This window comes from Squalius cephalus (assembly GCF_949319135.1).
Source record: "Squalius cephalus genome assembly, chromosome: 13".
Taxonomy (NCBI): Eukaryota; Metazoa; Chordata; class Actinopteri; order Cypriniformes; family Leuciscidae; genus Squalius; species Squalius cephalus.
In genome coordinates this window covers 28,691,982-28,706,916 of record NC_137134.1, presented here as the reverse complement: position 1 = coordinate 28,706,916, position 14,935 = coordinate 28,691,982, and the positions used below count along the sequence as shown (strand labels likewise).

Here is a 14,935-nt window from a genome sequence, read left to right as displayed (position 1 = left end):
TTTATAATTAAAGTTATTGTAATGCATTTTTTTACTAATAACATCAAAAAGTAATCTGATTACATAATGCATATTAATTTTAATGCGTTTCTTTACTCATAACATCAAAAAGTAATCTGACTACATAATGCATGTTACTTGTAATGCGTTTCCTTTCTCATAACATCAAAAAGTAATCTGATTATGTAATGTGCGTTATTGTAATGTTTTTTTTTACTCATAACATCAAAAAGTAATCTGATTACGTAATGCATGTCACTTGTAATGCGTTTCTTTACTCGTTACATCAAAAAGTAATCTGATTAGGTAATGCACATTACTTGTAGTTAATTACTTGTTAGATCAAAAAGTAATCTGATTAGGTAATGCATGTTACTTGTAACACATTACTTTACTTGTAACATCAAAAAAGTAATCTGAATGCGTTATGAATGTTACTTGTAGTGCGTTACCCCCAAAACTGATCATTTCAGATGAGATTGAAAAAACGTATCGCTAGGTTTTCTCAGAGGAGGGCTATGATAGAAATGTGCATGTCCATCTTGAACATAATCAGAATTATCAGCTAATAAGGGTAAATCTCCATACTCTGGTGCACTGGAGGGAGCATCTGAGTGGTTTCCACAGTTGTACCTTGACAGGCTGTAGAAAATTCTGATGGAATCACGTCCTCATGTTCTGATATCAAAGATACGCGAAGTGCAACTTGTATGAAGTTGTATGAAGCCATTGCAATATTTTGCATTTATATTTTTTGTATATATTTGATAGTTTTCACATTATTTGATATAATTGCATTGATTAGTTTGTTAAATTCACATAATTTATCTGTTTGATTATTGTCTTATATTTAATACAGTATATCTTCAGTTTAAACCAACCGCATGCTGTCCACTCAAGTGGACATCTGAAGATCTCTTTGAAAAATTTGTAAAAAAATAAAATAAAAATCAATTCTTGTTTTTCATGCCCTAAGAGCAATAAAAACACATAGGAAAAAAATCCTGACTGAGGGTATCATAATTCATGCATGAAAGGGTTAAAGTGAAAAACAATGTTATCTTGTCTAAACATCTTGCAGATGGGACATGTTGTGCAGCAGTTTCTTTCTTGTGTATTGTGTTGAGATCAACAACTTTCTGACACATGTGGGGTATGAGGCAATATGTGTATTGGGCCCCCACTCCAGGGTGTGAAACCATGAAAGCTGTGTTTGTGTCTTGAGGGTCTGCTCGGATGGGATATGCTAAAGAGGAACATAGCCCTTATGATGAACAGATTATACTCTAATGCAATGCAAATATCTAAACATCCTCTAAAATACATTTACTTGAGTTGAAAAATGAAGATATGAAAACTTTTTTTCTAAGAAATTGAACAAAATTAAGCGAGTTTATGCTTAAAACAAGAACAAATATCTATCAATGGTGTTTGAAAAATGGAAAGCAGTTTTATTTAGATGTAAAGTAAGCAAGAGAGGAAGAAGCCCTTCACCTAGTACCAACTGAATGCACATCAAACAAAAGCCCACTCTCACCTACAAGATGTTTGTCCATGTTTACCCATGTTTCTGAAGAAAACCGACCTCTGCAGGTTTCAGTTTGACTCAACCTCAATGAGAATGACAAGAGGGATAATTTTATCTTTTTTGTTTTGCACACAATTGAACTGAAGTGTGAGTGAGTGTCAGTCTATTGTGGGAGGATATGCACCTGGTTGAGTGTTTTCAGCAGATCGTCTTGTTAGATCAGACACTGAACGGGTGAAGAAAATGTTTCACATGCTTGTTTTGTTCTGTTTGTGCTGGAGGTGTCCAACTGGTAAGTTTTAAAAGCATTTTAAGGCTTAATATCTCACATTTGTTTCAGAACAAAGTGACAAACTACTGCTATGGTTTAGATTAGACTATCACAGACCAAAGTAAACTGAGATTTTATTTTGAGATGTACTTTGGATTCAGGCCTCTAGTTGTCAGGAAATTTTTCAATTGTAATGTTAATGCCTGGAAAAGTCATGGAAATGTATTAAAATGTTAAAAGTCATGGAGAATTATGCAAATGTCTATGATGGAGAAACTCGAACAGTGGAGGCTCAGAAATGAAATCCTTCATTGTGCCGCTTTCAAAACTCAGGCATTTCTTTGTAATTTTAAATATATACATTTTATACAAAATGGATAAATGGAAATTCATGCCCAGCTATCATTAAAATTATTATTTTTTAAATACTTCTGCAGTAATTTTGAATGACAACAAATGTAATAGAAATTTATTTGTCAAAAAAAAATCATTTTTACTTTAAAACCATTTGCAAACCATTAGTAACCTTAATCTGCATAAAACCTGTTTCTGTGTGTTCTCCAGACGTGTTTGGTGCTGATGAAGTGAAGTCAGTGTCAGTGATGGAGGGAGATTCTGTCCTTCTACACTCTGATCTTACTGAAATACATGAAGACTACGATATACTGTGGAAATTTGGAACTGAAAACTCTATTATAGCTAAAATAAGTAGAGAGAAACACATTTTCTCCACATATGATGGTCCTGATGGTAGATTCAGAGACAGACTGAAGCTGGATCATCAGTCTGGATCTCTGACCATCACAAACACCAGAACCACAGACACTGGACTTTATTCACTGGACATATTTGGAGCTGAACATTCATCAAAAACATTCAGTGTTTCTGTTTATGGTCAGTAGACATATTATTTGTCCAAATGTTCACATATTCTTGTTTTATTAAAGCCTATTCTGAGTTCAGCAAAACTTAAAGGGTAAGTTGAAAAATCTAAATTCTCTCATCATACTCACCCTCATGTCGTTCCAAACCTGTAAGACTTTCGTTCATCTTTGAAACACAAATTAAGATATTTTTAATGAAATCCAAGACATTTCTGTCCCTCCGTGAGAGTCTTCGCAACTACCACTTTGACGCTTCAAAAAGTTCATAAAGAGATCGTAAAACTAATCCATATGAATTGAGTAGTCCAAATTTTCTAAAGAGACATGATCGCTTTATATGATGAACAGATTTGATTTAGATTTTTATTCAAATAAAAACATTGATCAGCAAACATAAACAGAAGCTCATGCTTTGACACACGAGAATGAACCTCATTGGTTCTTGCTGAAGCTCAAACGTGCAACATTTTGAAATTGTAATTTTCATGCCTGGAAAAGTCATGAAAATGTTACACATTAATAAACCTCATTGGTTCCCGCATGTCAAGTGAACATGCTTGAGAGTCAAAGTGTCAGTGGAGGTACAGAAATCTTAGATTTCATTAAAAATATCTTAATTTGTGTTATGAAGATGCACGAAATGAGGGTGAGTAACTGCCGTAGTTCAGGAAGATCTGTGTGTGTAAACCTCACTCCCATGATCTCAAGAGGCACACTAGCGACTAGCACTAGAGGCTAGTCTTTATCTTTCTTGTTAGAGCGCCCGACTCCTACACCAGAGACTACAGCTCGAATCCCACTCAGAGCAGGCTGAATAGAACTGGTTACAAGAGTAAATGATGACAGAATTGACATTTTTGGATGAACTTACCCTTAAAAGCTCAGTTCGCTGCATTGATGGCATAAGTTTGATTACCAAAAAAAAAAATGATTTGTCCCCCATTTTCTTTAAAAAAAAAGAAAAAATAAGGCACTTACTAAGAGGAGCTGGGGTCAGTTTTTGGACATTTTAAAAGCAGAAATGTAATGCTTTTTTATTTTATAAAATAACATTACACAACACTTACATTAGTTTTTATAAAAACACTTACGTTGTTGGATCCTGTGTATTATTTGAGCTGTAAAGTTGTTTAAATCAATCATTTTAGTGTTTAAGGTGTTGTGATGCCAAATATATAACGTTACACACAAAAGGATAGTGTGTGATTTTGTTTTCACATTAAACTCATGTTAACACTCATATTGTTCACATCTTGTCACTGTACAGTGAGTATTTTGATGATTGCGGATCTGCCCCATGTTCACTGTCATTGTGAGTCTCCTTGAAACCCAGATTTTTGCTTTTGGCTGAAAATAAATTGTGGTTTTGTTTATTCTCTCATATTTCGCAGCTCAACTGTGCACTCCTAACATCACCAGAGACTGTGCTTCATTATCATCATCATCATCATCTTCATGTTCATTGGTGTGTTCATCAGTGTTGAATGTGTGTGATGCGACTCTCTCCTGGTACGCAGGAATCAGTGTATTGTCCAGCATCAGTGTGTGTGATCTCAGCATCAGTCTCTCTCTACCTCTGGAGGTGGAATATCAGGATAAAAACACCTACAGCTGTGTGCTGAACAATCCCATCAGCAACCAGACCACACATCTGGACATCAACACACTCTGTCACACATGTGCAGGTACCACAGCACTGATGATATATGTGTGTGTTTACTGACCTGGGCTTTGTTTCCCAAAAGCATTGTTAGCCCAAGTTGATTGTGGAGACCATTGCCACCAGTGTCCTCTGTCATCAACTTCTTTCACAATGTGTTTGGAAACGCAGCCCTGGACTATTTTGTTGTAGACTGACACATTCTTCACTGTCAGAAATACAGTAGGAGTCCATTTCTGTCCCCCAAGGTACAATCTACACTAACGTACCCCATAGGGCTTATTATTGGACCTCAAGGTACATATATGTACCTTTATGAGGGTTAAAATGCATTAAAAGTTACATATATGTACCGTTTCTTTTAAAGGTTAAGGTACAATATTGTACCCTTGAGGGTACAGCCCCAGTGACAAGCCATTGTACCCCTAAAGGTACAATTATGTACTTTATTTTCTGAGAGACGCTAATGACCGTCTCTCTTTAGCCGTTACAGCACTGCTCCCACAGACTCTTTCACAGTCTCCTTCAGTTCCTCCAGTCTCAGTGTCTCTGATAGTGTTGATCTCTGTTGCTGGATCTCTGATGATTGTTGCTGTAGTCGGGATCTTCTGCATCTGCAGGAAATGTAGAAAAGCAGGTCAGGAATTCTATTATTAACTATAAATATTAATGCATTTGAATCATATATGTAAAATTCTCTACAAGAATGCAAGCTCTGTTGTTTTGAACTCATCTGTATTATTGTTAAAGCAGTTCAGACCCAGGAGGAAGACAGAACGGATTCAGCATTGTGTAAACCAACAACACGACAAAAGGTAAGATCCTTCATGACTGTTGCAGTCAGTTAGTCAGATTGAAGTTTGCTGCATCAGACAGTCAGTGAACAGACCTGTGAATAACAGTCCATCCATTATTATTATTGTTGCCTTGGGTGCAGATTAAAAAAAGGTGTTTTTATGCATGTTTTATTTACATTAAGTGTATGTACTGTTTGCAACTAAAAAGGTTAATTCGCATAAATCGAAATGTATTAGCACAGAAAACTCAGTCCTTATTCTATTTCTGTCATACTCCACACGCCTGCGCTACTTCTGACGTGAAGGACAAATGAATTTTCAACGGTTGTTTAGTCTTGTTCAGTGTAGACACGGTGTCTGTACCCATGTACAAAACATCCGAACCTATAGGTCTGCCATATAAAATTACACACATATATCACTGCATGAACTACATATTGACACACAATCCATTTGTTCTGTTTTTTCAAACTCATTGACACCATTTGAAGATAACTTTTGCCTGTTTGGTTTAGATTTAACAGTTTTGGACTGGGGCCGTTGCATTAATGCTGCCCTGAATATACACCTACCTAAATGACTTGCATGTATGATGTCATTTCCTCTAGCTTCTGTTCTTGTGCTTCAGTGTTGATGCTACAGTTCTACGCTGAAAAATAATCAGGAGGCATTCAGTTAAATACATTATATAAGAAAAAGAAAATCTGTTAAACATAGTGGAATTGGTCTGCAATTAATTTCCACTCTGAGTGAATTTGAAGCAAAATTCTATTATTAGCTTTTAAACTGTCGCATCATCAGGTTCCTGATTGAGTTTGTGTTTCCTTCCAGAAATCAAAGATGGATGCTGTGTATGAAAATGTCCCCAAAAAACGATGATCAAATACTGTATGTACTGGATCTGATGTTAGAGTTAGTACTGCACACTGACTCACACCTCTTGACCACATTTATTCTCGGACAGGATATATCTGTTTTGATTTCACTCTCTGTATCATATATTTTGGTATTGTGGTGTATGAAATTCTATTTTAATTTAGTGGTTCCCCAATATAATAGCATCCAGAAACTCAACTAAAATATTCTACTTTTAATTTATCATATGGAAATATATAAACATTCATTATTAAATATTAGTCACACCCGTCTCTGTGTTCCTTAGTCTGTAATTTACTGTTCAATTATTATTTTTAGGGAAATTTGACTGGATATTAACCTCATTACATAGTGACTGCACTGCTGTATCACACAATATGATTGCTGGATATTTTGTCAAATGTAACACAAGCACATCATCGCTCTCTAGAGTCCAAAGCAGAGAATCACATCTCTTAGAATAGCACTACTTTTACTCGCTATAAATAGATGCTGCTTTTCTCATAGAGGAACCACCTAAGAGCATGACTGCTGATGGCTATTTGAAAAACAAACCTCTTATAATTCAGTTGTATTTAATCAGAAGTGTAATTCTTGTCATTCGGCCAAGCTCTGTGAGTAGGTACTGCGGTGATAATAGGCTAAATCACACCAGTTCCAGAACAACAGCAACACATATTCTTGCTATACCTTATCTTAAGACATACGTGGATATTTCATGATAAAGTCTTGTCATTATTACTAGATCGACTGATAATGGGGTTTACTGATATATTTGACTGGTATACACCTTTCTTTTTTGGTCGTGATAAATGTGGGTTTTTGAGGTCTACCAGCAGCATCAATGCACAGGAAAACTAACTCATTTATGCCTCTTTATTCAGTGTGATAATTGTGTGTTACTTGCAGTGCACGCGAAAATGACAGATTATATCAATTGTATTAAACGAACCTATTGTAATAATCAGTGACTGTTCACACTGGATGCTGCGCCTGCGCGATGTGACCATTTTTTACAGTCTATGGATGTGACGACAATAAACTGATGTTTTAAGTCTTTGCTGATGTCCTGTTCTGACAGCCCTGGTGTTGCAGCAGACCCCGCCTCTGGAGACAGATTACAACATGAAACAAACAAAGAGGAAAATCGTAAATCGCGTCTGTTCTCTGTCAGATCCTCTGTATGGGCAGCGACTGCTATCTTCCCGTATCAAAATAAGAGTCTCTGCTCAGATTGTCCATGTAAAAAGGTAATAGTCTTTTCTCAATGTCCATATTCAGAGTGCAAAAAGGGAATATAATAATTGTTCTTACTTTTCACAGTCGCACTACTTCTGACAGAGTTTTCATGGTTTGGGATTTTTAACAAAAAATGTAACGTAACTTTATTTGTACCAAGGCCCGCAGGTGCCAGTAAAATGCCCCCACTCTGACAAAGCAATTTGCTTACATTTACAGCAAAATCAGATTACAAGCAGTTTAATCTTAAAATAAAAAAGACAAGCCAAAATAACAGTAGATAGCCTAAATATGAATATTAATTCATGAACCATGCTGAAAATCAGCCTATTTGAAAAATTGTGTTAGCTGGTTAGCTAACTAGCTAGCTGGTGCTAACTTGTGGTAATTTTATATTTTTATCCAAACACCTAGTTAGATTACATTTGATGGAAAACCAAAGGATGTGTTGTTCAGAACATGGTAACTACATTAATTATGATAGTGGCAAGCGATGCCCCCTGGGGGCGTTTTACCCCACTGCAGAGCCGGAGAGCCACATTTTACCACACAGCAGTTTTGCTCAGCTGTGCATTGTGACAAACTTCTGGATGAGGATGACGAAATAAGGGCCCCATTTTATTTCACGTTCAAAAACAAAGAGGACATGTACTTATTTGAGGTTAGGGACAACAAAAACGATAGAGTGGCCCTGAAATTTGATTTTTCTTTTTTTTATACTTCTTTGTGTAATTGCGCTTGTATAATTTTATAGTGAATGATGATCAACTGTAATATGGTAATGGTAAAATAATGGTATGTCCGCACTGAAAGGTAAATGTAAATTAAATTGTATTCTTGTTATTGTTATGTCTCCAACAAATTAATAATATGCTCACACTTCCGGCCTGTTTGAAATTAAGTTTAATTTGTGTTCAAGTTTACACATTAACCCCAGGCAGAATTAATTAACTTAAGGAATTAGAGTTATCTTGACTTTAAACTAATAATTACCCTTTGAATGTCTATTCAAAAGCTGTTCATTTTTGGAGGAAAATGAGTCTCACACAAGCATTGTTTTATTTCAGTAAAGGAGCCTGAAGGCCTACGAGCAACAGCAGTCTGAGCAAAAAATAGCAGCAGGAGTAACAATAACCATTAAATAGTTTTAGGACAGAACAGTCACTAAGATTTAAAAATGAAATGTGACAGCGCATACGTGGGCAAACCTGCTGTGAAACTGCTGGGGTAAAACTGTGGCTCTGCAGACAGATATTATTGGAGAGACTAATTCTTCTTTTTTTTTCTCTTTTTTTTAAATGTCATGATTCTGAAAATATAATTTTATTTTCCTTAAATAACATGTAGGCCTACTCCCTAACTAAAGGCTGTCATATTCTCATGTCATATATAACTGTGAAGGTCTGCTTAACAACAAACTTTAAAACACTTTTTTTCCCTCACAGCTGTGTGAAATCCGTTTAAACTTCACAGTGAATCATCACTAATTTACTGTAATTCACTAATTTACCCCGGTTGTCATAGCAAATACAACCCCGACAGGCTGATTGGGACCCCTCGCTCCCGCTTATTACATGTCTACCCACCAAATAAATCAATAATTTGACACAAAATATTGATTTAAAAAAGAGTTTATTGATTTAAAAACGATTGTATTGCTTCGGCTAAAGAAAATAGTCTGTTCCGTCTCTACGGTTAAAATCCTGCGTCCATAGTGCTCTGTTTTTCATATCAAGAAATAACAGACCGCATTCTACATTGGAATTCAACCAAGCCATGTAAAATAAATATATGTTTGAGAATATTCTTTAAAAAATAAATAAAAATTATGTTACAATCTACACTTTTAAAATATGTGTTAAATTTGATCAATGTTTTGCTATTGCTTTTCTCATGTTTCAGACACAGTTTCTCATCATGGTTTAGGCCTATTGTTTCTGAGTAGAAACGAGAACTACTTTATAGCAGCAGAACAGGAAGAAGCTCTTCACCTATACACACATGCTCTAAATAGCCATTCTCTCTCACAAACAAGTTGGTCCACCAGCAGATCAAACCACATCTCTGAAGAACACCACCGCATCTTTCAGTTTGACTCAGAAGACGTGAGATCAGACATGGGTTTTAACTTTTTCCATACACTGAAAATGAGAGCTGAATAAATATACAGAGCCATTTTAAAATTAGAGTTACGCTTCATTTCACTGTACCATATTTATCATATATTTTCATACAATATTCACACAATATTCTTCTACTTTTAAATATTTGACATCGTCAATCAACTACATCTCAAAGATTATCAAAATTATATTAAAAAATCACTATTAAAAACATAGTTTTATTATAAGACTATGTAACCATATATAACATGCGTCAGAGCGGTTGTGCATGTGCACTATAGGAGGGTCACTCTCTATCAGGGGAGGATTCACACACATGATTAACAGTTCTGTTTCGCTTGCTTTAATCAGTTTGAGTTTTCGCTGAACTGAAAATGTTTCACACGCTTGTTTTGTTCTGTTTGTGCTGCTGCCGTCTCATTGGTAAGTTATTCATATATTTGTGTGGTGTCATTTATTTGCATTTCAGTTACAATTAATGTATTATGTAACTTTACATTTATTTTGCTACAGAAGATAATTTTAAAACACACTGAAAATAAATTGATTCACACATGTCTGACTGTTGATGTGTCACTTTCCATTTTGTCTAGCATCTCTGCTGCTGTTCTTCAATTCATATTTAAACTGATTTCAGGCTTTGTAAGAGCCAGTAACAAAACCTCTTCATGTTCATCAGGTGTGTTTGGTGATTCAGTGTCAGTGATGGAGGGAGATTCTGTTACTCTATACACTGATCTTACTGAAATACAAGAAGATCATCACATACTGTGGAAACATGGTGCTGAGAAGTCTCTGATAGCTCAAATCAGTAAAGCTGCTGGAATCTTCTCCACATATGATGGTCCTGATGGGAGATTCAGAGACAGACTGAAGCTGGACGATCAAACTGGATCTCTGACCATCACAAACACCAGAACTGAACATACTGGAGTTTATGAATTACTGATAAGTGGAGTGAAAAAATCATCAAAAATATTCAGTGTTTCTGTCTATGGTGAGTCAAAACATCATTTTTTCCTGCTCTTTGTATTTTGTTAGCTATTTACATATTGAAATGTTTGATCATTTCATAGTTTGGGAAGACAGACACACTCCCTGCTAGTCATCACACTAAACACATTGAACTGAAAATAAGATTGTTGTTTAGATTCATCCATATTTCTCTTTATTCTCTCATGTTTTCCAGCTCGTCTGCCTGTTCCTGTCATCAGCAGTAACTCTTCACAATGTTCTTCATCATCATCAAATTGTTCATTGGTGTGTTCATCAGTGTTGAATGTGAGTGATGCGACTCTCTCCTGGTACGCAGGAATCAGTGTATTGTCCAGCATCAGTGTGTGTGATCTCAGCATCAGTCTCTCTCTACCTCTGGAGGTGGAATATCAGGATAAAAACACCTACAGCTGTGTGCTGAACAATCCCATCAGCAACCAGACCACACATCTGGACATCAACACACTCTGTCACACATGTGCAGGTACCACAGCACTGATGTGTTTATTTACTGACCTGATCTATCAAGTTATATACACTGTAGTGCGGATATTCACAATTTTTTTGTCAATTACAGATGAGGCTCTACCATTGTTTTATATAGTGTTGATCTCTGCTGCTGCTGGGTCTCTGTTTATTGTTGCTGTCTTTGGGATTTTATGCATCTGCAAGAAATGTAGAAAAATTGACAGAGGAGGTAAGTATTACAAAGAAGTATAACAAATAATACTTTTAAAATATGCTCTAAATATTTTTGATCGATTAAGAAGCCTTCCCAAGTGAAAAAGGCGTACTATTAAATGTATTAAAAATGTACTAGAGTTTGTTTTTAGTACAATAAAAATATACTATAATGCATTTTAATACATTTTACAGTATGTCTTTTTCACCTGGGAATTAATTATCATTTAATCAATTATTCTCACAATTCCTTTTTATGAATTCTCTAAAATAATAATAAAAAAAGAATTCCAAAACACTGGAAATGCAAAATCAGAAATGAAAACCATGTATTCAACTATAAAAAGGCTTTCTCCATTTTATAAACATAATCTTACATGTGTAAAGATGCAGCTGGTGCTCAAATTAAAATCTCTATATGACAACTTATTAAATTTCACATATAAAGAATGCATATGACTTTACTTTTACTTTAAGGCATCCTTAAAGAATCTCTCTCTAGATTTAATGTTAAACACAAACTCTACTCTGAATGTTTTGTGTATGTGAAAGTTATAGGCCTAATGTTAAATTAAATTTGTTGATGCCATTGATGCAAAAAACAAAAAACAAAATCAGCACCATTAAAAATTTAATTAAATTTGTGTTTAACGTTAAAGCCCTAATAATTATGGGTTGTAAAGGAACAGATCAAGTTGAATTTTGTTGTTTTAATGCATCTTTTCTTGTTGAAACAGTTGAGACTCGTGCAGAAGAGATCACTTACGCTGATCCAGTGTTCATCAAAAGAAACACACAGAAATCGGTAAGACAATAAAAAAAGATTACACATTAAAATACACATCACAGATTACATTTAAGCAAGCAATTAGTCATTTGAACTGGACTACATTTCAGCAACAGAGAAACACTGCAGGATCTCCATTTTTTTAAACTAATTTGTTAAAGTAATGTACTTACATTGAGGAAAATAAACATTTCAATAATTAATGTTTTGAAAAAGTCAAAAAATATTTTGTTGTTAAATTTTATTGTGTCAGATAACTACTATCTATACATAGGCCTAGGGCATGTTAGTATGCTAAATATAATTTAATTTAATATTAAATAAAACAACCTCTTTTTAACTCAAAATAAACAATTTACTTAAAAAAAAAACATTTCCTAAAGCTGGTTTATTTTAGCTTGACCATAGGAGGGACATTTTTCCCATATAACAGTGTAGATCAATGTTATTTGAAAAAAAAACTATAGGCCTATAACACAGTCTTCAGATTGAACCTGCCCTGTATGTTATTATTATCTTATATGTTGTTATGCGTTGTTTTTTTGTTTTGTTTTTTTGTTTAACAGAAAGTGAAAGAGGAGGATCACGTGGATTATGCACCTCTCACCATGAGAAGATGACCAAACCTAATTCTTTTTATAAGAAAAAGACAGCTTTTATGTTTCATCTTAAAGTACAGAGCCCCCTGAAGGGACATGAAGATGGTTAAAAAAAATTAGATGGGAGAGGAAAAAAAAAAGTATTGCATTTCCCAGAGAAACATTGCATTCTCTCGCAAAACTATAATTGTTTTTTTATTTTTTCTTCCATCACCTTGTCTCTTTATGGGCTCCATATTAAAGAGGCCATGGGTATGAATCTCATGGAAAAGAAAAGCTCAAAACAAAAATGTATAATATTCATCTAAAGGAGAAGAGACCCTGATTTATTCATTTATTTACATCTAAACAGAATCAGATATCTGTTGGACAAATAGCCTGTGCGTGAGAATGTGTCTACTGCTGGAGATTTGTGTTTGATGTCAGTTTTTGAGTGTGTTTGAGGTGTCAGTAGTGTGTCTGTGTGAAGAGTGTGGTTGAAGGTAGGAATGGACAAATGAAGCCCCAAGAAGCACTGGGGCTTTCCCCTGATTGTTCCAGGAAAAGATTCAAAGCATCGAGAGTGTCGAGAAACAGCACCATCTGGTGTTTAGCCAAAAATAAAGCAGCCAAAACCCTGTGAAAGAAACTTCAATGGACGAAGCAGCCACCACAGACCACATATTCAGATAGTTTCATGTTATGTGGACAAATAAAAGCTTAACAGTGCGTCTGAGTGTGTGTTGAATTTCTCTCTGTGATAAATTAATTTACCCATTAAACTGGCTTTTAATGCCATTATGGATATCAATAGGTTATGATGTAGGCTAATAGAAGAATAGGCTACACAGGCTATATGAATTGCAAATGGCAAATATTTTATTTTCTTGAAATAAATTGTATTCTTCCTGTTACTTGTATGACTCGATATTTAAAAATGTAATTGAATAAGTCTGAATGAAAATGTACTCTTAAAGTAAGATCTGGGGGTTCCAACATTCCGACATGCAAAATGAATCGCACACATGATTGGACAGAAAACGAGGCTTCGTTTGTCATCGGTCAAGTGATTTCTACGTTAACAGCACAAAAAGTTTCACAAAAAGGTCTTAAATCAAAGTGTGAAATATAAAAATATCATATACTTTGTGTGTGCATATGCAACATGACCTTATAAACGCATGTGTAGCCGGTCAATTTAGACATTTGAGTTTAATTTTATATTTTTTATGTGTAAAGACAAATGTTGTATAAACTTTTAACTTCAGCAAAACTTGTTTTCAATGTTAATTAGTGGGACATCGAAGGAAAATATATCACTTCTCCTTTAAAGCTACAATATGTATTTTTTTTTCGCCGCTGCGGTTCGCTAACCTCTCACAATAACAAAGGCGTAGATTGATGACACAGTAAATGGGCGTAGAATCATGGAAGTTGTCGTCATGCTGATTAGATCAAACCAGAGCCCGCCTACGAAGAGCCTGGCCACTCCCTATTAAGTCCTATTGTACCGAATTTTGGTTGTAGTTCCACCAGAGTTCCACTGGGGGCGATCGTCATGAGTGCAAAATGAATGGGAGTCTATGGGGCTAGACGGCTAAATGTGTCTCTTTCACCCGATTGCCGTTGGGAAATCTCAGATTTGTTTGTACGTTTTGCAAGTTCAACATGGGTTATAGGTCGAAAGTTGATTGAACGAGTACTTATGTCCTTTCGATTTCTTACATTCTTACATTACATTCTTTCATTATATCCTGAGAAAAGTGGATTTTGAGGGGTATACCCATAGATATCATATAAAGGCTAGATGTCTTAAGGCGGAGTCACTTCCGGCATCACCGGCGGCCATCTTACCACAGGGCTCTGTGAATTAAGGTGAGTGATCAGCACGCACACAAATCCTCTTATCTCGGTGAAATCTTGACGGATTTACAAACGGTTTGGTTTCTTACAAACATCATTACCGTGGCTATAATTCTTTCATATGGAAGTCCATTTGTATAATTTTTCATATGTATGCAGTTTCATAGCTACATCTCTGACGTTTATAACAAACCAAACCGTTTGAAAATCGGTAGAAAATTGAGCAAGTTATGGTTATTTAAAAGTACATGCACCATGTTACGAGTGAGCGAGCACACTGTGGTAAGATGGCCGCCGTGTGCGGACGTCGACCTCCATTGGCCAGCAGCGCGGACGAGACATCTAGCCTTTATATGATATCTATGGGTATACCGCCATTGACCTCCATTCATTCTGCACTCGTCCTGTGAGCGCCCTCATATGGAGCCAGAGTGGAACTGCAACCAGTTCAGAAGCCGGAAGTTTACTGAGAGTGAAACTTCTCTTATTAGACATTCTCTGATCTAACGTTAATAATGTTTATACAGTTTATGAGTGAATACATTCATGTTTTTTTACTTGACTGTGGTATGAGGCAGGTCTTATTGCTAATGAGACAGATATCAGCGCCACACGCGAGTCCCGCTGATATATGAGGACATTTCATTCTACC

General features: G+C 35.5%; 3 protein-coding genes across 3 annotated transcripts in view; all 3 read left to right on the top strand.

Annotated features, from left to right (window-relative positions):
* LOC307169635 (SLAM family member 5-like) overlaps positions 1–14,935 on the top strand; it is a gene marked incomplete at both ends in the record, with an annotated part of 281,304 nt that overhangs the window by 17,753 nt on the left and 248,616 nt on the right. The gene's annotated exons all lie outside the window — the stretch shown is intronic.
* Positions 1,757–7,195, top strand: LOC307169847 (uncharacterized protein). The gene is made up of 6 exons (XM_079890689.1): positions 1,757–1,820; positions 2,364–2,693; positions 4,075–4,368; positions 4,828–4,980; positions 5,097–5,158; positions 5,972–7,195. Exons 1-6 carry the CDS (start codon positions 1,772–1,774, stop codon positions 6,017–6,019), a joined length of 936 nt encoding a protein of 311 aa, XP_079746815.1. The 5' UTR covers positions 1,757–1,771; the 3' UTR covers positions 6,020–7,195.
* On the top strand, positions 6,446–13,333 carry LOC307169874 (SLAM family member 5-like). The gene is made up of 6 exons (XM_079890757.1): positions 6,446–7,266; positions 10,058–10,375; positions 10,568–10,858; positions 10,952–11,071; positions 11,793–11,860; positions 12,409–13,333. Exons 2-6 carry the CDS (start codon positions 10,084–10,086, stop codon positions 12,460–12,462), a joined length of 825 nt encoding a protein of 274 aa, XP_079746883.1. The 5' UTR covers positions 6,446–7,266; positions 10,058–10,083; the 3' UTR covers positions 12,463–13,333.

Bases quoted from the DNA above. Each gene is read 5' to 3' on its own strand.
- LOC307169847 (XM_079890689.1), top strand. From the start codon at position 1,772: ATGTTTCACATGCTTGTTTTGTTCTGTTTGTGCTGGAGGTGTCCAACT. The intron at 4,369-4,827 runs GTACCACAGCAC...GTCTCTCTTTAG, and splicing joins ACTCTGTCACACATGTGCAG to CCGTTACAGCACTGCTCCCA. The intron at 4,981-5,096 runs GTCAGGAATTCT...TTGTTAAAGCAG, and splicing joins CAGGAAATGTAGAAAAGCAG to TTCAGACCCAGGAGGAAGAC.
- LOC307169874 (XM_079890757.1), top strand. From the start codon at position 10,084: ATGGAGGGAGATTCTGTTACTCTATACACTGATCTTACTGAAATACAA. The intron at 10,859-10,951 runs GTACCACAGCAC...TGTCAATTACAG, and splicing joins ACTCTGTCACACATGTGCAG to ATGAGGCTCTACCATTGTTT. The intron at 11,861-12,408 runs GTAAGACAATAA...TTTGTTTAACAG, and splicing joins AAAGAAACACACAGAAATCG to AAAGTGAAAGAGGAGGATCA.